Source organism: Mugil cephalus, chromosome 3 (assembly GCF_022458985.1).
Source record: "Mugil cephalus isolate CIBA_MC_2020 chromosome 3, CIBA_Mcephalus_1.1, whole genome shotgun sequence".
Classification (NCBI taxonomy): domain Eukaryota; kingdom Metazoa; phylum Chordata; class Actinopteri; order Mugiliformes; family Mugilidae; genus Mugil; species Mugil cephalus.
This window is the reverse complement of record NC_061772.1, coordinates 10,529,297-10,554,205: the sequence shown is the minus strand read 5'-3', so window position 1 is coordinate 10,554,205 and position 24,909 is coordinate 10,529,297. Positions and strand designations below refer to the sequence as shown.

The following is a 24,909-nucleotide window of genomic DNA, read 5'->3' as shown; positions in this document are numbered from 1 at the left end:
TTTTAATTAAAATGCAGTTAACTGAGTGTAAAAGGGAACAGTTCCCTCTGTAGCGTTGCCACTTCCTGGTCTTTTCAGTGTGTCATTACATTTGTTTTTTTTTGTGTGTTTTCAAACTGTGACATTATTACACTTTACTATCTCAGGTTCAAATTGCACAATGTTTTCATTCAATAAATTTGAGAAGTTTTCTTTGATTTCTTTGATTCTTTGATTCTTCTTTCTTTGATTTGATTTCGTGGTTTGTCATTAAGGGGCCGATGGAACCAGAACCAGATGAGAAGAACCACTGATGTCGAGCATTAAAAAAGTACAGTGTACCTGTAAATGTTGTAACTGTGTGCATTGTGTATTGTGTACTGTGCGTATCCCCACCAGCCACCACTGGTCCCCACTGACTTTTTCAGATTGCTTTTTGTCCAGGTTCTTGAGGAACATCCTAAAATCTCTTCAATCTAAATGCAGGGCATTTGAGGCAACCAGCAGATTTACACTAAGACAAGCACAGTATGAAAGAAGCTTTAGACACTTCTGCCAAATGGCTTTCTACCATAACTGGATCAGTGGCTGCTGTTATCAAGTTAAGATCTTTAAGGAGCACATGAAAGAGTAAATCGGGGGGCAATGTAAGATGCTCCTCTTTTGTTTGGACTGTTGATGAAGTGGAAATTCTTTTCAAAAACAAATTCGATCGTTGTGTTGAAGGTCGGCCAATATAAATATGGCAAAACTAACTTTTTGAGCTACACTGTAAAAGTGTAATTTTCAGATTTGTCCCCATAGTCAACTGTTATTTATCACACACTACCAGCCAAAGGTCTGGACACATTTTCTCACGTTGTGTATGCACATGTTTATTTTCATGACTATTTACATTGTAGATTCTCACTGAAGGCATCAAAACTACAAATGACCACACATGGAATTGTGTAGTAAACAAAAAAATGTTTTGTTTTCATTTGTGTTGTGCAGAAGTACGGCATGTATATGTATACATGTGTGTGGGTGTTGAAATATGTATTTTGTTGAGGGAACTTTTTAACAATGTATAACACTATATATTGTAGTCATGTTGTTGACGCTGAATAAATTTGTTTAAAACGTGAAAAAAAGGAACAGAGTCACTTCTGCTGCTCAGGATAATTTCATCTGAATCACCAGCCTCAAAAATGACACGTTAACAGCACATGATCAGATCTGGAAAATAGCACCACGACTGTGGTCGCTTTCAGATCACATCCTGTTTAATACTAATTGGAGAACAAAAGTGCATTTATTTCTTTTGAGACACAGTCTATAAACTGGCGACAAATGTGAAGCAAGTCAATCGACAAATGAATGAAAGTTCAAACTGGATTTGAAGGCAGCTCACTCAACTTCCAAATTACCAGCCACATTACAGCCCAGTAACAACTTTTATGCTTTAAGCATCCAAATGATCGTTTAATTAGGCCACAGTCTTCCGAATGGACTGGTATTGGCCACAATTATTTCTTAATGGCATACGGCCTGTAGCCTGCAGACTGAAGGACCGACCCTCTCCTGTACTCATTAGTGATAAGGGTTGTTGCTTTCAATGTGTGATTAGTCTGCTGTCCCCAGGCGCTGCATCACCATGTTCTTGATAAAAACCGGAGAAGAGATCTTCAGCTTCAGGCTTTGTATGGCAGCGTGATACAGTCAGAGAGCAGGTGCACAGCAACATCTCTGAACAGTTCTCTGATTATTTTAGGCACAGCCTGATGTCCCCCGATGCTTGTAGAAACAGTTTCCATTGTTACCATTACCAGACTTGTTGTCTGTACTGCAGTCCATTATTACATATTCAAAAAGCTGATACAAGTCTTGTTCTGTTCTGTTTGTGATGTAATTTACGACAGGAAACAACAAGTGACATAACCATACCTTCTGCTGAACGTAGTCCATGATGTTTTTGAAGTCCAGGTCGTCATAGTAGTTAACTATGCCCTTTCGGATGTTCTTGTTGAGTAATGCCAATGCCTGGAAGGGGTCAAAAACACAGTGTGTGTTAATGGGGTGGAGGAGGTCATGGTACCATGTTAATTTAGTGCGTCTCCATGACACTGCTAATAAACAATCAGCAAGTAGAACAGGCAGCTGTGGAGAGGAAATGCTCCGATTAGTCAAGGTGACTGATCCACCGAACTGGAATACTAAAATGTGCCAGTTAAACAGCTCACATCTGGCAGTCACAATCTGGTGCAGCGGGGTCACATTACTTTTAAGTATCAGTTTATCCAGAGGCTGAGAATAAACATTTGTAACTCAGCTAAGAACATTCATTCAGATCTTTTCAACGAATGCCTTAACTTAGCGAATGGTTCATTTATTTCACTTTGTTTGTATTTCACACTCGATATACACCGATCAGCCACAACATTAAAACCACTAAAAGGAGAAAGGAGAATTTTTGGACCTGACATCCGTATGGATGTTATTTAGACCCCACCCCATGGCAATGACAGCAGCCGTCTCCGGCAGGATGCAGCCTGCCACAGGCACACACACAAAAATGGTTTGGGAACAACTCACAAAAGCTATGGCATGCACCGAAAGAAGCTTGATCCACAGAGGCCCCTCCCCTCAACCCATAGGACCCAAAGCCCCCCACTAACAACATCCTGTTGCCAGACACCACAGGACACCCTCAGAAGGTCCGTGTCTATTCTGTGATGAGCCATAAATGTTTTGGAGGCACAAGGGAGACCTACACAATATTAGGAAGGTGGTCATAACGTTATGCTTGATCATTTTATATCCCAGATGAATCCAACGCCATTTCTCTCTTTTTTTTTACCATCAGTAATAATAAAATGAGACCCCCTAGGAGTCAGTCACAGAGATTAAATGGATTAAGTTTTATTCTGATGACTTTCATTTGTCCGTTCTCCACATTTAATCTTTAGGGCCATGGTAGTATTGAGACCACAGTATAATGAGCAGATTTACAGGAGTTCTTCTACTGAAATGTTTCCATGAGAAAGAAAAACTACTATTAAAGAAGGTTCTATAGTATAGGAACGTCCTATCTAATTGCATTGTCCCCTTAAATATTGTGTTCACACAAATTAGATTCCAAATAATCCATCTACTTACTCTACCAAGAAACCTAATCATGTGAAAATGCACACATTTCACAAGCACTGCTACATTATTTAATCTCAGTACAGATGATACAACAGTAAAGTAGAGGAATATGAGAAGCTTGGACTTTATTTCATTTTAAAAAGTGGTAAAATAGAAAATGCATTCAGGGAGTCATGGTAATGAGATGATTAAACACCATTAAAAAAGGTGAAAAGACCCCCCACAGGGAGGGCCTTTTATGAGCAGAGCTGATAAAAATATCAACCCTGGTTAGATGACCATATTAACGCTATTCCACTACTAGTGTCAATTACATGAAAACCTCCTCATTCATTCTAAAGACCCAAAAGATTCTCTAATTTTAATAGCCATGATATGCAGTTTTTTAAAGGTTTTATCTGACAGTAATAATATGTTGAATAATACAAGACATTTCAATGCCACACACACAGTCAGCTGTAACACAATCTCTATGTAAATGAGAAGATACATAAAGTCGTGTTTATCTATACTGGACATCCTGGGGCATAAAACCATTTAACAGGCAGTGGGACAAGGGCATATGTCTTAAACGTATATGCTAGTGTTTGAAATTAAAAAAATAATGGTTCTGTAGATATTTTAAGACAAACACACAGAAGAACGCAAAAGAAACTATTGCTTTACGTACATTTAAATTATATAAGCTTGTGTGTGACGATGGATTGTCAGAAGCTCATTATTTGAATTGTAATTCAAAAGAGAATGACATTAAAATTGCAAGACATAGAGAGGAAAAATATTAACAGAGTGACATGAAGACAGGTCAGGTCAGTAGGGCATACTGATATAATACTAATCTCAATACTATCTGCTCTGAAGTTATTCTGAAACTGTCCCAGAGTGTTGTGTAACTGATTAAGGCGGTTGATTATTTCAACACACAAGGAATCCGATCAAACGAGTCAGCTGTTTTTCTTGGTTACTGTGGTTTGTATGTATTCCTCGTGATGAGCAGAATGTCAGTGCTGTTCGTTACAACATGAAGTCAAGCTTCACTCCAGTATTTTATTGTTCAACAACTTGAGCACCTCACCTGATTGTGAAAGGCCAGCACCAAGATTCCCCCCAGCAGCTCCAGGATCAGACCCACTGTCAGGGTGTACAAGAACTGTGAAACAACGCACAGCAAAGTGTGATTATTTATGTGTAGTTATCGCTACGGCCTTTGGTGCATTTACTGGAGAGTTCAGTAGAGACAGGAAGTTCTGATAGAGGAGGGACGATGTGACTAGAAGTAGCTCCACTGCACTGAGAACTATAGGGGGTTTGCATTGACGTCACTGCCGCCTGAGACCAGGCCCCCCTGAGTGGCAAAAACACAGTGAAATGTATCAGTAAATACAGCGAGACCAGGAAATATGTGGATTATCAAAATGAGACAATTGGACTCGACAATGATCCAAACAAATTAGTATGGATTTGGAAAGTGGATTAGCCTCAGTTTCAGTTAGTTTCAGCTACAATAAATGTAGCTAAATAAAAGATGCTAACGCTAAGAGCTTTACTGAGAGCTAACATTAGCCATACAATACTGTAGCGTCCAACCGGACGTTAAAAGGATATTCGGTTTAATGTTTTATTGTTATTTATTGTTGGAACTGAAATAGTTACTGTCGGCCGTAACTACACAAAAACAACAACATCCACAAACTTATCTGACAGCCCTCCAGAACGTAACTTACAGCATAAATTAATATTACCTGACACTAAATGTGAACCACGACACCAGATTTCGGTGCCTGGTTTCCAGTTGTTTCTTCTAATGCAGAGATCCATTTACTTCACGTTTCTTTGGCTTTTGGGAGCCTGTAAGAATATATCTCCGACTGCTTTTCAAATCTGTTGGTACAGTCAATCGCACAACAGTTCTTCCCCATTTTTTTTTATTAATTTTACAATTTAGAGGCGATTAAAGCCTATGATTCAAACTAATGCTGCTAATCTCCATGTTCATGTCACTTTTTGCCACTCAGTGGCCGTAACCACGGTGACTTCGCTAGCTGTGACATCACATGCATGTCCTCTATAGCCTCAGCGTGTGGAGCGCCCACTCAACCAGGTGACACTTCACAAGCATATGACATGTGAAGTTATTAGTTGACTTTTGTGGTGTGTACATTATATACCATATGTACACATTGAAATCACAGCACATATATGTATCCATGTACACTCTACGATTTATGACAAACCTTTAGTCAAAAGCTTCAAATTTGACCACAGAAATCCAGTGAAAACATGCACTGAAATAGAACATTTACAGACGGAGCATCGGTGCTGCCATCTATTAGAGCACCACTCACCACTTTCAGCAGAATCAGATTGTCCCTCAGTGAAGCCAAGACTCCAATGAAAGAGACAGTGAACATGACAATTCCCAGTAGGATGAGGATTATAGCCGGAGCCAAAAACGTTCCCTCCAGCGTCTTGTAGTTTTGTCTCTCTACCTCAGCATAGATGCCAACGGTCAGGATACAGCCGCCTATTAACTGGAAACACAAATGAGAAACCATTCGGATGGATTAGTCATTGGCTTCAGCGCGATGGGAAAATCAGCAGTTGTCTGAATTCATACAATTTCAGAAGCTTTAAAGATAATTAAAAGAACAAAACAGTCAGTGGACCAAAACCAAAGGCTCAGAATTTCTTCAATTACATGGTCTGCAGTGGCAAGGAAAAGTGGTAGCAAAAGAGATTATTACACAGAATTTTTTTATTATTACTAGTTCCATTATAATCAATATAAATACATGGACACAGCAGTACATACATAATGCCTATATATACATCAAGGCATTTAAATTCTCATTCAGACCACTTAAACATATGTTCATGACAAAAAATAAATAAATAAATGAAATGTTTCAAATTATTTCTGCGCTTCATCAAACTTTATACTTTCTACAAATTCAAATAAATCTATAAACTGACTGCAATATAATCATACACATGACAAGTGGATGGCTTGATTTTGTGATAAGTAACTACCCTGGTGATGGCAGTATAATCACATGCTCACTGGTGAAAATGATTCAGTATTTCCATAGCACGGCAGTTTTCTAAATGGAATTAAATGTAAATGTGAAAGTAACACGAAAAAGCAACAACTGCCAAGATCAGACAGCAGATAACCCCACAAACATTTAGAAATAACACAACAGATAAGTATGCCAACCTATCTTCCCATAGACAGGTGGCAGTGTGAGCTGATACTCATGTGTGGGTTATAAACCCACACATCGTCCAATAACCGTAAGGTTGGCAGTTCAATCCCGCCCTATCCCTAGTCTGTCCATTGTGTCCTTGAAGTAGACACTTAACCCACTGTGATCCCAGTGTGATCTCCACTGGTGTATGCGAGAGGTAGATTGGCAGCCACGTTTCCTCAGTCTGCCCCTGGGCAGCTGTGACTCCTGAGGTTAGTTTACCACCACCACCAGGGTGTGACTGTGTGAGCGAGGAGTGTCCAAAGTCTATGATAAAGCGCTGCATAAAACTGATGCACTATTATTGTTATTGTAAACCGGTGAGTTCCCACTAAACAGCCACTGTGATGTTATCAAGCAAACATGTTAAACTAGTATGTTAGCATCAGCAGCTTTTATCTTCAGTTTCATTTCAACATAGTAGTCCAACATGATTGAATAATCAAGTCAATATAATATTTAAGCGCCATCAATGTTATATGTAGCATTTTGGACAAAATACCAACTAGACAGGTCACTGGTATATCATAAAATTTTAGTCTGAATGCTGTAGATACAAGCAGGACAAAGAAAACTATAGCTATAGTTTGTTATATAAACTTTAATAGTTCAAGGAAATGTTTAATTAACGCGCAGAAAGAGGGAATAAATATTAGAAAGCAACTTGTTACATGAGAAAACTGATTCATTTCACCAGTGAAAAGCCAAATAATAGCGCTTGTCTGGTGCAGAGACTAAACATCTACACACTGCTCCCAGCACACTGGATAATATATCCTTTTAAGGCTCTTTTATATCGTTAGCTTAATAGCATAATTGCCTAAGTCATATTTGATTGTTTTGGAAAACAAGAAAAAACACAATTGTTAGCAAACACATTGGTATTTTTATTGATATTGTAGCAGTTAGTTATAAATGACTTAGGCAATTGGGCAATTATTACCTCTAACAATATAAATCAGTAACACTAATTTGATCCTTTCTTAAAAGGTTAATCAAATTAGTGCATAAACTTATTTTCACTTAATGTCTACCATCTGACAAAGTTTCACAGTTTTCAAACCTGAGCTCAAACAAACAAACATCTGAGACAACTGAGAGAGAAGCTGAAATCTCCAGCACGCACTGAATGAACTGTTTTACTGTCTGATTTAGATTTTTGATTTTTTTAATGCACTTTCTGCACCAGAATAACAACATAAAATAACAATTTAAAGAAACATTTTCACAGAAAAAAAAATAATAAAAACAGTGAGGGAAAATAAATTGCTCAATTCAACCGAGGCAGGAATGTGCAATTTTACTCCCAGGCAGTGTATTCATGTAGAAAATAAACACATATCAACACATTTAAATGACCGAGTTTGCCCTGACAAAGAGACCAGGGCAAATCTAAAATTAAAAGCGCCAATAAAAATTCAATAACTGGCAAATAGCACACAACGAATACACACTTGTGGTGTGTTCAGGCAGGTGAAACAGTAACTGGCCAAACACCAGTAACCCACTTAGAGTGGCTTCAGCTATGAGCTACCTGTTTGTATTGAGAAGGGTCAAGTAAGCGTGTCTACTTGGATGCTGACAAGCATAATACCACAGTTTATTATAATGTTACACTGTTTTTCCACATCTCAGGATATCAAATCTGAGAGTTATGTGCCCTACCAACCAACAAAAATGAGCCATCTGACAGTCTATGCTGACAGCCTTACTCTGGTTACAGAGTGAGGTCCAATATGGGGTGAATCTGGGAATAAATCAGCACAAATCACCACAAGATCTGGAAATGAAACGTCTATTAAGTCGTAATGAGCCAAAGCTTGTTGTTGTTTTTTTATTTGAGCTACATCAGCCTCAACTGAATCTAAATCTAGTTGTTCACAGATGTACGAATAAACATTTTTAGCTATAGCAGATCACAGCATGACGGTGTTGGAAACACCTGACTTTCTTTGGCAATTACTGTTTGCCTCCCACAGTCTATTTTGAGACTTTGAGAAGACAGGCAACAGAAATAAAGAGAACTGAAAGGATCGAGTAGAGAGGAAGGAAAGAAAAGAGGTGTTTCACATTGGCAGTTCTAGGTTTTGAAGGTACGGCGCTGTTTATGATCCAGCATGATGTCTTTCCCTTACATGTCCCTGTCCTTGCTACAGTGTCTTGCTGCTGGCTGGTCGAACGCTTACTACATACTCACTTCCATCCAGTCAAGGAGAGAGGAGGCCACTTGGGGCATTTTAAACACTAAAATTCTCCCAACAATAAAATGTGTCAACATTCATGAGTGATAATCTCTGCAAAGTGTCCTTTTGGTTTGGAAATGATTTTGGTTCATGCAAACAAGATTTAACAAAAATACTTGGTGAAATATAACAACACAGGCGGTGCTATGTTTATCAGCATGCACTTAGAGATGACTTGGCGACAATTTCAGGGCATTAGGCCAATGTTAAGTTGTATTATATAACCCAGTGGACACTGCTAAAATAAATCCACAGTGCTATTCCTGTGCTTGCCTCACCACTGTGGAAGCATCCAGCGCCGCTCCAATGCAGCTCTCGTACCAGGCTACAGCCGCCAGGAATTAGACAGGAACGCACTCAAATTCAACCCAAAAGGACTTATTGTTGGACTATGACTCCATTAAGTATTTCAAGAGCACTAATTTAAAATGATATCAACTTTGATGGAAAGATACTTGTGGTTCATTTAAACACAACACAGTGCAGAACATAACTGGAGGCAGTTTCACTTTTGTCTTCGGTTATGTACGACATCTGGAGGGATGCCAAAGAGGTTGAGGACACTAAAAATGACAAGAGACCTTTCAGGGCTCCTACTACTTCAAAGGGCAATTAAAGATTGTTATTTAATCTTAATGTAGCCGGTCAAGTACCTTCAAATTAAAGTATTTAAAATGGAAAGAAATCACAAGGTAAAATGCTTTAACACATGCTTAAACAATGCAGGAAAGTCAGAAAGTTTAACCAGACATCGACCCACACATCTGGGAACTTTTGGCTTCTAACACGTAGCTTGTCCCATTGTGGGGGAAACAAGCTTTTCATATAGACTTTGTCTATAAATGACACAAATACTGTACACTAGACTACATCAAGTCAATACATGTCCACTCAACGATCCGCATCACTGGATGTGTTGTTCTTTTTTTAGTGCAACCAAAAACACTCTTATTAATTTAAACAGGTTTGACTAAAGGTTGCTATATAGGATCATTTTGCCCAAGAATAAGGGTGCGATGATGAGAGTGTTTTCTGGATGGTATGTTGTTGTCTATCACAATACACAAACAGAACACTAAAATTCAATAAATTGTCACTGGGACAATTGGGACACACCAAACCAACATCAAACCAGTGGTAATGATGACAGACAATGAAGTAACGTAGTAATATATCCATAATACAAAAGCAGAAAGTGGAAGATATGATGAATGGAAGACTATGAAGGGCTACAAACTGTTATACAGAGCAGGTCTCTCTTGTGTAGTTTATTCATTCTAGATGATAATGTTGCTGTGAACATTTTTGTGTATTTGAATGTTCATATTAGATAAATATGTAAAAACAAGCCATCTGTGTGCTCTTTAAACAGGCAGAACAAACGGTCATTCTCACTGTGAGCATGTTAGCATGGCTTTAGACTTTAGACTCGTTTGTTTGGCCAACTCTGGCGTGGGTTTACACTGAAAACAGTGAAGAAAACAACATGGTTATCTATATGTCTCGGAGAGACAGATAATGGTGGAGGGATAAGGGTTGGAGGAAAGTGAAAGCCAAATGTGTAATGATTCTCATCACCCTAAATTAAAATGCACTTACAGGTTGCCTTACAAGTCCAAGACCTGCTTTAAGTAGGAAGTCCTAATGGGAAATGTTTTCATTGTGTTTCTGTATTTACTCAGTCAGTCTTTACTGGCTGAATACAGGTTAGAAAAGCAGATGATCCCAGGCAGCAGAATAATAATATAAAAAAAGAACAAATAAAGAGGTAATTTGAGAACATAGTGTCGAGGTTACTCTGAATATAATAACCGCAATATGTTTTTGCTCTACTGACAGGAATCAATCTGTGAGAAATGACAAACATCATTCATAATTGCTGACGTATGCACATTTTTTTTTGTTTTATCAGAGTGGTTTTCAAACCATGAATGGTTTTCACAACTGGAGGTATTCTTTTCACCCTCATTCTTTGCATCATTTTGACTCAGGCCATCGTGCAGTCCAAACGTTAGTTTAGAACGTGCTTTTCTTCCTGTGATTTAAATATTTTTTCCACAGTAAACAGGAAATTACTCATCATCCCATTGTTCCTCAAACACACACAGTTTCACATGGCTGTTTAACCCCTGGCAGCTGCTATCTAGCACATGCACATCCTGTCCTGCAGGGCACGGGATGAGGGTGAACATGGGTCACATATGGGTCATATATGTATATATATATATATAAGAGAAGGATTCATAAATACCAGCAATGAAGACAAAAATAATACTTGAACGTATTTTTCCTGCTATTTTAAACATCCATTGATGGGACAAAACTTTGTGTGACCAACACAAACTTCCTCAATACTGACTACCTGCATGCTGTTTTCATGCTGTTTTGTGATTACAAAGGTATTGCTGAGAACAGCATTTAGTGAACTAAAAATAAGTTTAATCACACACCTGTTGCCTGAATAAGTGATGTTGACTATGTCTGTCAAGGTTTGTGTGATAATATCACCTAAACTGCTCTTTATTCTTGAGATAATCCATAGTTTTCAGAGACAGCGTGGTGAAAAGATCATATTCACCACGCGTGAATGAACAAGCTGTAAATATATCTCGTTAATGTGTGTCACCCCATCATGGCAGCATTCAGTCTCCATAATAAAACCATTACTGAAGTCTCTCTGCCTCACCACCCTCCCCTCTGTGAATAAACCTCTCTGAAATGTCTCACAGAAGGAACAAATAAGTGATTTCCTTAGCGTTGTGTCAATCAGCCATCTGTCTTCACAAATATACAATGTGTCACGTCGTCTACAAGAAGGAGCAGCTGCAGAGTTCGGCTGTGTTGCAAGAAATGCTTTATTGAAAAGACACAGACTTTAATGTAAGCCATATCTTGTTTCAGTTTCATCAAAGTGATTTCAACACACACGATGAGTCAAATAAAATGATATTTTTTTATGGACATTAATAGGTTAATGTATGTTTCTAATTAATAAGGTACAGAAGCCCTGAGCGGTCAACTGAATTTGTATGTGTGCTGTCATCTGCTGCTATTTTAATGATATTTATTCATTTTATTCATTTACTGTCAAATAAGCACCTTAGACAAAGTGTGCTCTCCAGGTGACATTTAACGTCTTTCAATCTCACTATAAAGCTACATACACATTCAACAGTGTTGTACCCGTCTACCACACTGACAGTATTGCCCTTACAAAAGAGGCTCACAGAATGTGCGTTTTCCAAGACATTTTCTGAGCTAAGACTGGCATGATCTGAGCAGACTAACCATCCCAAACATACAGCTAAAGTCATAAATAACTACCCTGGGAGACAACAAGAACAAGAAGCCCACAGAATAATGACGGCAAGTTCTTGAAGCAGACTAAAATTCATAGAGGTGACAGGGAACTTTAACCCCTGTACGTGTCTTTCAGTGGTAGTATAAACATGTTTTAGCACTTGTCAAACATCTATATGCGGCTTCAGACACAGTTGTGGTGCAACATCAATGGAGAACACTCTACAAAATGACTGAGCAAGTACTGTGTAAACATTTTAGCCACTTGACTAGATGTTTGGTTCTTTTATCTGTCCTGTAATACCTTCAGAGAGGTATCTGATCTGATCTGAACTTATTATTGTTTATTATTGCTGCAGGACAATGAATCAAAACATTCAGTGGCAAAAACAACAAGGCGTCCTGCAACAGTTGGTTTGAGTCCTGAACAGACTGGGATTAGATGATACATTAAATGAGACATAATACACTTGTCACTGACAATATGTCTCGAAACCTGATTAGAATCATGATGATAGATGCTGAATAAAATGGATCTTTAAGACATATGTGTTTACATGCCACAAAATATCAATAAGGATCAATCAAGAAACGTTTTGATGCTTGTGACGTGGTTCTGATCACTGTCCATTGACAAACATGTACAGAAAGAACATATTTATTCCAACTAGAGAACATCGACTGGATCTAGCATTACTGAACCCGTTGAAAGGAATGTCAAGAGGTTTACAGCAGCGGTCTCAATCAGCTTCCTTGTAAGATTTTTACTAAGATTAGATTAGATTAGATTAGTCTATTGTTCTGATTTTAAGTGGCATAGCCTAATACTGTTCCTGTAAAAACAACAACTGAAACTGCCCAAATCCCCAAAAGAAAACATTTTGACAACACTGCCTATGATCTGTCATGTGGTGATCTACACATGACTCCACGATGAGGTGCAGTCTGACCACAGTGCGAAATAAGAAATGTTAAGTCTGTTGATTCTCAAAGATCAAAGACAAGAGTATGTCGTTTCGTTTTCTTTTTCTGCCTCTACGTTCTTATCAGTCGGTTTACAAAAAAGCCGATATGAGCAGGGTAAAGGCGCTCAGAGAAGGAGGGTGTGGCCATACACTGACGGATATATATATATATATATATATATGTATACCTTCATGAAGAACTCCACAGGTACAACACCTGTCGCTGCAAACTGTAGGCATTGAGCAATATTAGAAACGCGGGTTAATTCATAACAATATCTGATCATATTTTTCTATGGACCAAGTCGGTCAAACACAAACCCGCAATCCCTAGCTGGTTAAAACACACAGGAACACACACTATCTCCAGCCTGCCAGCCGGGACCACTCCTCGTATACAATAAACAGGTCGGTACTCACCCACCACAGGATGGCATATGTGAACAGGGTGAATTTGAGCAAAACATAGGAGAATCTCTGGCAGTGTCGGACACCTTCGTCGTTGGACATCGTAGCCGACGGGGGACAGCTGTCTGCTGTTGCTCCGTGAATTCTGAATTGTTGACAACGCACTTCCGCGTTGTCAACGTCAGCCAGCACACCTGCAAGCGCGCGCGGGAGTGATGGCTGAATGTATAGGGGGGCTGTGGGCTACAATGATCCGGAGGCTCGGGGCATACTACGATTTACATATACGAAGTCAGAAATGGTTGGCTCATTTAATACTCTATTCTTATAAATAAATAAATAAAAATTCCCTAATCAGACACCTGTTCAACTGGTTTGACGGCACAGTGCAGTTTCGTCAGCATGTAAACTGTAATGTTGTCTGGTTAACCCTGGTAATTACCCCACCCTGGGCCTGCACACGTATAAGTCAGTAGCCCGATATCAAACACGATATGACTTAACAGGCTTTGGTTTTAATTGTCTCAAATAGAAGCTGGTGACTCATACTTTAACACAGTTATTTTCACTGCCTTTTCAATATTGATTTCTGACGTAGAAAGAAATTATGTTTTACACAGTTAAGTGACACAAAAATGTAACTATGCCTCCTAGTGGTGGCCTCCTAATGCAGCAGAGAGTACATTCAGACATAAACAGACATAAATAGACGGGTCATATAGAAATCTTACCGACGTGAAATGTACAGGATGAAAGTGTTTCAAATGCTTTTTGTTTGTTTGTTTTTTGTTTGTTTGTTTTTTTATTCTAGACTTATCTGCATATAAGTCTGGTTCTCTTAACTAGTATTTAAGACAAAACACACATTGTAGCCAGAAAATGCATGCACATTAACTTAATTGTCTGTGCTGCACCATATATACTGTAAATACATACTACATGGCATCAAAGGTTTAACTATAAGACTGACACAAAACACAAGAACCACCTATCAATATACAGCTAACTTATGGAGCTAAATTATGAGAATTTTTAAGTATCTGCTAGACCAGTCACCATACGCTGTGCATGCTGCGTGCACCTGTGGCTCTGGCCAACTCTAGTCAGCAGTCCCTCAGCCGATAACGCCTGCTGCATCTGATGCCTGATTGGCTGTTCAGTCAAGCAAATCACTGTTTTCACATGTTCGTACTGTTATTCTTAATTTATCACCATTTCTTATCTTCTTCCACATGTAAACGACCTTGGGCTGGGCAATGCCAGAGCAAAGCAGACCTGTACAATTCCAGGTTTTATCAAACTATGTTTGTATTCTGAGAACGTAATCTGATTTATTTTGGATCTGGATTTGGTTCCTTTGCCTTACTTGTAAATATGTGCAAATAATTTCACGCACGTCAAGAGCCGGATTTACTCTCCAAGATGTGTTCAGGTGCAAACTTGAAACAAAGGACTTGAGGCAATGTCACTCTTTTTCTATAGTAGGCTACACCAGTTTCGAATCCCTGTTATCCCTGCCTGCATCTTCCAACATGTCCTTCACTAGACCCTATTGGTTAATGAGGATGTGTGATCATGTGAAAGTACACACATGCAGTGCATACTGTACACACACAACTGAGAAAAGACAGAACTCAGCAGGCTACTGTGTTCACTTGTTTCCGTGCAAACACACGCTAACACAAACAGGAGATTTCCCCTGAGTGAGGGGGTGACGAAAGGAGCAGACATGCAAGGAACAAATCGTTAGGTGAGAAAGAGAGGCAGCGAAAACACGTAGGTAACATCACAGTTGACCAGCTGTTGGATTATTGAACAAAAACATTAATAAAGTTAGTGAACTAAACAATACCATGCCTCTTTTCAGAAATTTGAAGAGAAGTGCAATCTCTTCAAATACAAAAAAAAAAAAACTGGCATGATGAGAAACTCCGCCAGCTGTTGTACAGCATATGCAAATACAACAGATACTGTATTTGACTAAAACACATATGTTGTTTTAATACTTTTATTTAAGTTTACATTGTTAAACCAGAATGTTAGCAGCGATTCAGTTTCTGTGTTTTGTCATGTTTCCCATCAACACCTCTTACTGAAATTTTTAAATGTGTGGCTCTTAGGATCTACAAACACAGATCTTGACTTTGGAAGTGTGACAGCACTGGCAATCAACGCTTTACCTCTGACAAATCCTCAACCTGATTCCGACATCAAAAATATTACTCACAGGGCCACCTATCTGCTTTTCAAGTGGAGCTGGTTAATGGACAAGGCAAGAGGAACATATATAGCACAACCTCTAACAGATCCTCAAAAACGATCAACTGCATGATTCAAAACAAGATCTTAAACAGGCTGCAAAAGACAAGCAGCAGCAAAGAACCATGAGCACCTGTCAGTGTCAGGGGTCTACAGTCTTGTGGAAATTGACAACAACGACCCCCCGAGGAAAACAATCTCACTCTCCAGTGAGTACAGATGGTTACTGTGTGGGTATGTGAGTCGAAGAGTACAGGAATCCAAGAAATTATAATTAGTGAACTTTAAGGTTGATTTAAGGCTTATTTAACCGAAGAAATTGGGATTGACCTGCATTAATAGGGAATGTAGCTGTATCTTTTCCCCTTCTCCCTTTAACCCTTTCCTTACACAGCTTTCTCATTCTAAATCCAAGTTCTCACATCATCTTGATGATATACATCAATCCTTTGCTTGTGGAGTCACGGACACACGCCTCTACTCTACCCTCCCATTCCTTATTCATTTTTTTCGGTTTTTGAATTTTCACTCATTCTCTCTTTCCCACACCAACAGCTATTTCTGAAACGTTTAACAGCCCCGGCAAGAAGGAGAACCAGAGCTATTCTGATTCTCTTTCTGCCGTCCCCTCTCTCCTTCTGTGCGCGGAGTTGGCACAGCTCCATGCGCACTGTCGTGTGCCTGACTGTCTGCGCGTCTCACCCTTGGCTAGTTACACATTCCTGCGAAGAAACACGGACAGTGTATATGTGACTGTGTGCAAGGGGGTGTACAGCACGGTGAAATGTCTTAATGCATTGTTCGATGGAGCTGGGTGTCCATTGCGCTGAAGGAGTCTAATTTTCGGACACTTATGGACTGAGCAGAGGTTAAAACTGATCTCGCAACAAAACAGGTAAGAGAAATGCAAACCAATTACTTGACTGACATGTTGGTTTATTCTTGTGTAAAACATCTTTACGCCTGTACTGCTGCACTTACTGTAGTCAAAGAAACATATTATCATTGCCAAATGTGAGCTGAAACAAGTCTTTATTTGCAAGGAAGGCAAATTCTTTAAAACCAAAATGTTGTAATGTATGACTGTACTACATAGATATTATAAATTAGATATTTAGAATTGATAGACACACCCAAAGCAGTGTGTTTTTTTCATTTTAAAGCCTCCTTCAAGAGAATATATGTAGTCCATTCCTCATTGTGGCTCATTACGCATGACGCACAGCGCGCATACAGTTGTTCATAAAGTTTCTGTGACCAGATAAAGAAAGAACCACAATGGACGCAGAAAGTCTTATTCAACACATCGAGCGAGACATGGAGGCTACTTCGTCACCGTTATCAATGACCACTGACTGGTTGGACGACGGAAACGAGACGACGGGGAATCAATTCCAGCAGCCCGGCTGGCAGGTGAGAGAAACGCATCGAGGCGCAAAGTATTCAGAGGATATTTCGAGGAAAGACGAAAATGGATGAATGAATAAATGCACTGCATCATGAAAATTGCTTGTCTTTTTAAATCAGCTGAATGTATGATCTTCAAGTTGGTCGAAACTGTTGAAAATCATGCAGCACCTGAGACATTACAAACTCAAATCCAAATGGCTTAATTGAATGTGATTCGCTTCTCTGTAGCCTTTTGAAAAATGTACTGACTGATTTGTGTTGTAGTCAAAATCAGTGATCTTTTTATTGCTTCGCCACTCTTTTACAAGTTTACAGTCTCTCTTCTCCTCTCCCAGGTGGCTCTCTGGGCCATAGCCTACTCCCTCATCATCTTGGTGTCCGTCACTGGGAATGTTACTGTGATCTGGATTATACTCGCTCACAGACGCATGAGGACTGTAACCAATTACTTCATCGTCAACCTGGCATTTTCTGACGTCTCCATGGCAACATTTAACACCCTTTTTAACTTTGTCTATGCGCTTCACAACGACTGGTACTTTGGCCTGGGCTACTGCAGATTTCAGAACTTCTTCCCCATCACGGCCATGTTCTCCTCCATATACTCTATGGCAGCCATCGCAGTGGACAGGTAAGACGGAGCTCTTACAAACTGTACAAAAGAATTGGACTAATCTAATCTACCATTAAATGAACGACACAATTAGGTGACTGGCTTGCATCGCCCCCAAAACACCCATTTTAGAAGAGGCATTATCCACACTGTTTAAAAAGGAAACAATAATACTCGCTGAAATGAGGAATCCAGTGAGGAAATGAACACATTGTCACATTTCCTCCCTGTCTGTGATACACAAGTAAAGAACATTGCTTTTTGTCACATATAATGAGGTCTTTATTAACATTAAGGACAAATTTACTCAGTTGCAGTACATGAGCAGAATCATTTCATATCATCTCCTGCAAAAAACTGTTCACTCAATACAGATGAAAATGCTGCAGGAATGAGATATGGGTCAACAGGCAGCGGAGACACAGATGTCATTAATGCTTACTGGAGCATGAATGATCAGTCTGCTTTTTGTGAGAAAAAAAAAAATACACTCTTCTCAGTACGTGATGGATGTAGTGAGTCACAAGTTTACACTTTACCATCTAATGTAATATGACCGTCCTGTAATACATAATGTCTTAAAATGTACTGATGAATCTTGTACTTATGAGGCTGTGGAAAATACTACAGGGTGTTAATAAAACACTAGACTAATTATAAATAAGTATAGAGTTAGATTGTTAGTGACTGCACACACACACATCCAGAAAATATATAAAGTTAATCTAATGGCGTAACTGCACAAGTCATATTTGAACATTCTTGGAAAACAAGGGGAAAAAAATAGCAACTACACTGGTATTTTTATTGATATTGCAACAGTAAGTCAAAATACGACTATAAAATTACTTTGCTATAAAACTGTTCACACTGTGGAGGTAAACACATTTAGACATTTAGAGTTTCATCATGTTACTTCATAAAATAAACTGGTATGTGATGCTCAAGAAAAGAACAGTCTCAGTCTGTCTTGTGACCAGACTTGGATCATATTGTCATGCAGCTGTTGGAGAAACAGGGTTTATTCAGTTCTCAGATGTTTTCAAGCAGTTTTACAAGCAGAGATGTCGCAAGCTATATACTAAAACATAACAGTCCAGCCGTGATCTTTAGTGAAGTCCAAATACTTAAATAAATACAAGTGTTGCCCATAAAGTTGGGGTAAAATACATTTTACGTGATCTCATGAAGTGATTGTGACAACGTGATTTATTGTTGATAGTTATTGATCAATCTCTTCCAAACAATAAATAAGAGTAAAAAGAAGAATGTGTGTATATTCTAAATAGTTTTGGAATATTATAAGTTCACTGCAGAGAAAGACTAATACTATTTCTTTCTGTAAACAGTGCAGCTGAAAAGTCTAAATATTTGCACACTGCATTGCAGTTGTTCTAAGGGTGGAAGTACATGACATGTATGATACATGACTCTGTGCTCTGGGCTGCAGTGATGAATGAGCCACGGGCTGAGATCAGAGCAGGTGTAAATCTGTGCCCCTCATTAGTTTCCTCTTCGTAGAATCATTATTTTTTATTTTACGTTATTCATTTATGCTAGAAAATAACGTAAAACATATTAACTACATCCATAAAGTGGCACAAGGCGGACTTCCACATTGCAGCGATGACCCTGGCCAGCCTTTTGGAGGAGGTGGGTAATATGTGTCTTGACTGGGACAATAAAATCAAATTAAAGAGGAAGGCTGTAGGAAATGAGAATGGAAATTAGATCTGAGAATGGAAGTCGATGTAAAAGCAAATGGCAGTATCCTTCCTATTATTAGAATCACAATAGTAGAAAAATGACTTCATATTCATGCATCTCACTTTGCAATCCATCACACATTGACGCTGTCAGCTTAGAATAATTCAAATTCCTGATTTAGAGCTGGCTGAAGGATTCGACTGTAATGGTCAACATATTTAATTAATGTAAATGAATTAGTAAATTAATTCCTTACTTAATTGAGTGGTCAGTGCATAATACTAAAGACAGGTTGCCAGGGGCGACCACGTTTATTAGCATTATTTCACCATGTTAGGATCAGTATTATTCAACCTTGGTTGATGCAACTTCTTCTCTACACGGTGCATGCAGTCAGAAATGCATATAATGCAAAATAAGTCATAACGAATATCACGGCCTCTTCTGCACTTAATATGATTCTGTTTCAATATTCACAAGTTGATTCATTTAATTTTAAACCCTCTTCTCTGAGTGTATACACATTATGTGTACGCCACATACGCGATATACTGCATAATTTACATGTAATGATCTGACTGCAGATCATCGCAGTTGACTAAATTGTGTTTCTGTGTTTACTGCGTGTATGTGTGGTGCACACAGTAAGGAAAAATAACACTTAAATTAGTTGATGGCTGGCGCAAGAACGACTGAGACAAACATGCACGCAAACAAATAATATGAAGCTGTTAACTTCCTGCTGTGAAAATATCTCTCTGAAGCGTAAGCCTCTGTTTCATCCAACCAGTCCCTTCTATTAAAGCAGATGACAAGTGAACATACTCACTGTAATCATTTCCAATAACAATTTCCAGTAATCATCATTGTACAGAACAAAACACGGTGGCTCTCAGTTCCCAAGTGGAAATACCAACTGATTAAAAGACGAACAAGCTTTAATTTGCAATGAATTGCAAAATGTTTAAATTATGAAGATGTTCTAGTTTAATTGTGGCATGAAATCTAAAGAATCTAGCGCCTTTTAAAGGGAAGAATAAATGAGGACTCAAGAACATCGCCCACACCAAACAGTTATAAGCCTGATAGCTTCTACATGTTACACAAATGAATAAATGCTGAATGAAAAGGAGGTTCCTCTCTCTAAAACTATTCAGTGTAAATCCTTTCATGAGAAATGTTTTGACAAAGGCCGGTGAAAAACGGCGATCAGCAAAGACTTCTTAGTTTGAGTGAGGAGAGTTGAAACTGTTATTTCACAGCTTAATGGATGAGTGGGTAGATTTTTCTCATTTTGCACTTGCAGCTTTTAAGAGACACACATTCACACTTTCTTAAGAGTGTTCCCACAAGTTTAACTTCGGATTTCTGACCGTGCGTCTCGATGAAGATGGATGTTGTGATAAATGAAATGAAATTTTCTCCCTCTTTCAGGTACATGGCAATCATTCACCCTCTGAAGCCTCGCCTGTCTTCCACCTCTACAAAGGTTGTGATCGCTCTGATATGGATTGTGGCATTCTCACTGGCTTTCCCTCAGTGCTACTACAGCGTGACGAGATTTTATGACCCCAGAACCGTGTGCATGGTCGACTGGCCTGATGATTATGGAGGAACACACCAGCTGAGGTGATGGAAGCAAGAGAAAATTACAGTTAGAGACACCGACAGTGACATATCAAAGCATGTGTTCAGTGCACGTACATGTGGACACACTTACAGATGCCATGTACACCTCTACACCCTAGTATTTCTATATATAGAAACATATTTCTATGTTGTGAGTAAGCATACATTAATAAATTCTGCCTGACACATACATGTTATGGAAAAAGTGTATTGTACATCAATTACATGCATAAGCGCTTATATTTGAGTGGCTCCGTTAGTGTAGTTTAGACCGTCTGATACCAGAATCAACGTCGTTGACTTTTATGATTAAATTAAAGTTATGATTTCCGTCAGTTTCATCTCATCAGAATCATAGACTGTGCAGGCTGTGATCTGAATCTAAAAATGTGAACTCACAGCTTTTTAATATTCATCCATGTTAGTGAGCCGCTTCTAATTACGCTGCAAGTGTCAAACGAGCAAGTGGATAAATGGAAGCAAAAGAGAAAAATCCTAAGACTACAAATAGAGAAATCTACACAAATGTGAGGTAATGAATGGTGTGACCTTAGTCTGAATCTTGTCACCAGATGTGCTGTCTGCTCTGTCTGTCTGTAGTTACCAGTTTTCAGTGATTTTGCTGATCTACTTGCTCCCTCTCCTGGTGATGCTGGTGACCTACAGTTTAGTGGGTCAGTCTCTGTGGGGTGGGCACATCCCTGGAGAGGCGACAGAACATTACCACAGCCAGATAACAGCCAAGAGAAAGGTCTCGTTCTTCTTTCTTCTATTAGTTTGAGAAAATAAAATGAAATGAAAACTCCGGCCGTGCTGTGACCTTATGGTCTTTCTCTCAGGTGGTGAAGATGATGGTCGTCGTCGTGGTGACCTTTGCCCTCTGCTGGCTGCCATACCACATCTACTTCATACTGGGATCATTTAACAGAGAAATTTATAACCAACATTACATTCAACAGGTGAGCAGCTGTCTCTCTGCCTGGTTTGCACTCTTTCAATCTTCAATCTAATTGTCAATTATACCTTGGTTTGCTTGTCAGGTGTATCTGGCCATATTCTGGTTGGCAATGAGTTCAACGATGTACAATCCGATTATTTATTGCTGCCTAAACCAAAGGTAAAAGACATACATGTTTAAGCATATGTATTTTCTGTTACCCTTTCTTTACTGATCACTCTCTTTTCAGTTTTTGATTTTATGCTTTTGACAAATCCATCATTAGAATCTAAATGATTTTTTCCTTTCTCCTTCTGCAGGTTCCGTGCTGGTTTCCGCCATGCGTTCTCGTGGTGTCCCTTCATCAAAGTGTCGGAAGAGGACAGGATGGAGCTGCAGCACACAAACACCTTCAGAGTCACCATGACACGCAGCAACCGCAACAACCCTTCACATCCTTCCATCAAATCTAACAGTGCACATAACACAAACACGGCCGTCGCCAAGGACTTGACCACGGACAGAGACGCTTGCCTGAGTCTCAAAAAGCACACGCACAGCACATGCATCGCAAATTCAGTGAAGAAGCTGGACCATGATACAAAATCGCCAGCTGCGAAACTTATGGAGCACAACCACTGATTGTTGAGAGAAGTCGTGATGAGGACATTCTGAATGGGAGGGCAAAAAGGGTTTTTGGGCAAAGCCCCAAAGAGCTGATGATTAAAAAACTGCATCAAGTAAAAAGAGGGGAAAGCCTGATGATAGTCATGAAGAATGACATTCATCTGCAGTTGAACGCAGCTTTTGCAAACAGCCTAGTTTTATTTTGGATGCTTACATTCATTTACCTCACTCACAGAAACAACATTATTTCACAAAAACTGAAAACAACCAGGGTCAAAATTATTACCCCTCTTAAGAACTGACCTTTTTATTTAGCAAAAGCTCAAACCACTGTTGGGCAATCATGTGGTTTAACTTTGTAATGGTCACGGCTTGTAATTAATCAATCAAGTTAAAACTAAAGGTTGTCCTACACTTTACACACAGTATAAAAACCTCATTAAGGGTTTGAGCTGTCACTTGAATTCAGTTTAGACTTGAGAAAAAGAATTTTTGGTGCTCACAAAGCAGGAGAAGGATATACAAAGTTAACACAGCTTTTCCAAGTGTCAAAAAGTTGAGCGAGACGTGTCAACAAGAAATTCAAAGAGATCCACTAGTCTGGCAGAGGTAGGAAGCGAAAGATTTCAAAGACTCTGGAAAGAAAACTAGTGAGACCAAAATACTAGTTAATAACTTAGCCAACTCAGGAATTGTAGTGTCAAACTAGAAACTCACTGGAGCCCTGTACAGAAAGGATGCAGGTCAAGAAAAACTCCACTTCTACAGAAGAGACACCTTCAAACCAGACTGAAGTACGCCAAGGCCAATCTGGAGAAAGACCATGCATACTGGAGGTCAAATGAGACCAAACCGTAGAGATGTTGCTTATGTCTGAAGAAACAAAGGAGGCATATAACCCAAAGAACACCATCTCCACAGTTAAACATGGTGGTGGGAATATCATGCTGTGGGGATGCTACAGTCCATCTAGAACTGGGAATCTCTCCAATGTTTAAGGAATCTTGAAGAAAGAAGGATATGTGAAGAATCTGAAAGAAAACCTCAAGCAGTCAGTAGCAAAACTGGGTCTGAGTCGTCATTTTGTCTTCCAACCTGACAATGACCCGAAGTGAACGTTCTTGACCGGCCAGCACAAAGCCCTGACTTTAATCCCACTGAAAATCTGTGGGGTGAAGTGAAGGCCAGGGTCCATGCTAGAAGATCATCATATTTGGAGGAGCTTGAATGATTTGCCAAAGAAGAATGGTCCGGGATTCCTCAGGAGATGTGCCAGAGACTTATTACAAACTACAACAAACAACTGCGTGTTGTTCCACCGTAAAGGATACACAATTGACTATTAGCATCAGTTTTTGTTTTTTGTTGTTTCTGTGAGCAAAGTAAATTAATGTAAGCATCCAAAATAAAACTAGGCTGTTTGGAAAAGCTGCATTCAAAAATTATTGATCTGTTCAACAGCACTTGGGAATTTTTTTGAAAAAAAAAAAACTCAAAATTTCATAGTGGGGCTAATAATCTTGACCTCAACTGTATGTGGAGTTCATTGAACTTGGGACCATTAACATTGCTCTAGTAAAGACGCATGTACGTGAATGAATGTGACCATGGGGCTGAGTTTTGCTCTTAATACCAGGACGGTGCATATGAAAATATTTACTGGCCAAAAACATTTGCTGCTATGAGTCTGAAGATGAATCCAGTCTTCATTTTTTTCTTTTATCGTAAACCTTCCTCCCTATTTTCCACTATTTTCATCCCAGCTCTGGATTTTTCATTGTGGTTACTGGTTTTGCACAATAATTAAAGGTTACTGATTTTACTGTAAATATAACCAACCTTGCTACCATTGAAAAACCACAACAATGTACAGGTTAGCTTTAATAATAAATCTGGACTTGGCCACACTGACAACATTTTGATAAAATATTCACTTTTAGGAAATGAGTTATTGTTGTTCGGGCTGAGTACGATAAATAAGCCCTTGTGAAAGTGTGACGCCTTACATACAATAATATTATGGAAGTGATGCAAGGAACAGGGACGGGAGAAAAAAGGAAAATCAGCCTTGAATTTGCAGTACGTCTGTAATGATTAGCTGTCTGGGTAGCATGTATCTGTTACTGTACAGAGTATTGGTCACAGTGTGTCATTGATACAGTATGTCTCTTATATATTGTGATTTTACTGGTTCAAACAGATGTAACATATTTTTATGGTCAATGTAAAGTAGAGTCTACTTGAAAAAAGTGCCGATACTTAAAAGAACCTGATGTGAAATGTAACACTACCATGTATTGAATATCTCATTGTAAAATATGCTGGCGAAGTGGAAATTTAAATGTTGAACTTGTGACCGTTTCGAATGCAGTCATGACGTTATAAATAATGTAGCTTGTGGGCAGTAAGATCTCAAATTAAAGTAGGAATCTTCCGATTCATTGTAACTTTTTGA

The 24,909-nt window shown here is 39.0% G+C and overlaps 2 protein-coding genes across 2 annotated transcripts in view; one reads left to right on the top strand and one right to left on the bottom strand.

The window, feature by feature from the left end:
• The window catches only part of tspan15 (tetraspanin 15), a 30,123-nt gene extending 16,624 nt beyond the window's left edge, over positions 1–13,499 (bottom strand). The window contains exons 1-4 of the mRNA XM_047581360.1: positions 13,285–13,499; positions 5,454–5,639; positions 4,184–4,258; positions 1,906–2,001 (exon numbers count right to left, since the gene is read on the bottom strand). Of these exons, the coding sequence (XP_047437316.1) occupies positions 1,906–2,001; positions 4,184–4,258; positions 5,454–5,639; positions 13,285–13,374 (447 nt within the window). The 5' untranslated portion in view covers positions 13,375–13,499. The remainder of the gene's footprint in view (positions 1–1,905; positions 2,002–4,183; positions 4,259–5,453; positions 5,640–13,284) is intronic.
• A 2,540-nt stretch (positions 13,500–16,039) lies between these two features.
• tacr2 (tachykinin receptor 2) lies at positions 16,040–22,011 on the top strand. Its single transcript, XM_047581739.1, has 7 exons — positions 16,040–16,426; positions 16,793–16,944; positions 17,277–17,572; positions 20,696–20,890; positions 21,491–21,641; positions 21,730–21,849; positions 21,931–22,011. Exons 2-7 carry the CDS (start codon positions 16,810–16,812, stop codon positions 22,009–22,011), a joined length of 978 nt encoding a protein of 325 aa, XP_047437695.1. The 5' UTR covers positions 16,040–16,426; positions 16,793–16,809.
• The last annotated feature ends 2,898 nt before the right edge of the window (positions 22,012–24,909 follow it).

Excerpts from the sequence above, each read along its gene's own strand:
- tacr2 (XM_047581739.1), top strand. The coding sequence starts at position 16,810 with ATGGACGCAGAAAGTCTTATTCAACACATCGAGCGAGACATGGAGGCT. Across the intron at positions 21,642-21,729 it reads AGATAACAGCCAAGAGAAAG|GTGGTGAAGATGATGGTCGT; the intron begins GTCTCGTTCTTC and ends TCTTTCTCTCAG. Across the intron at positions 21,850-21,930 it reads ACCAACATTACATTCAACAG|GTGTATCTGGCCATATTCTG; the intron begins GTGAGCAGCTGT and ends TTTGCTTGTCAG.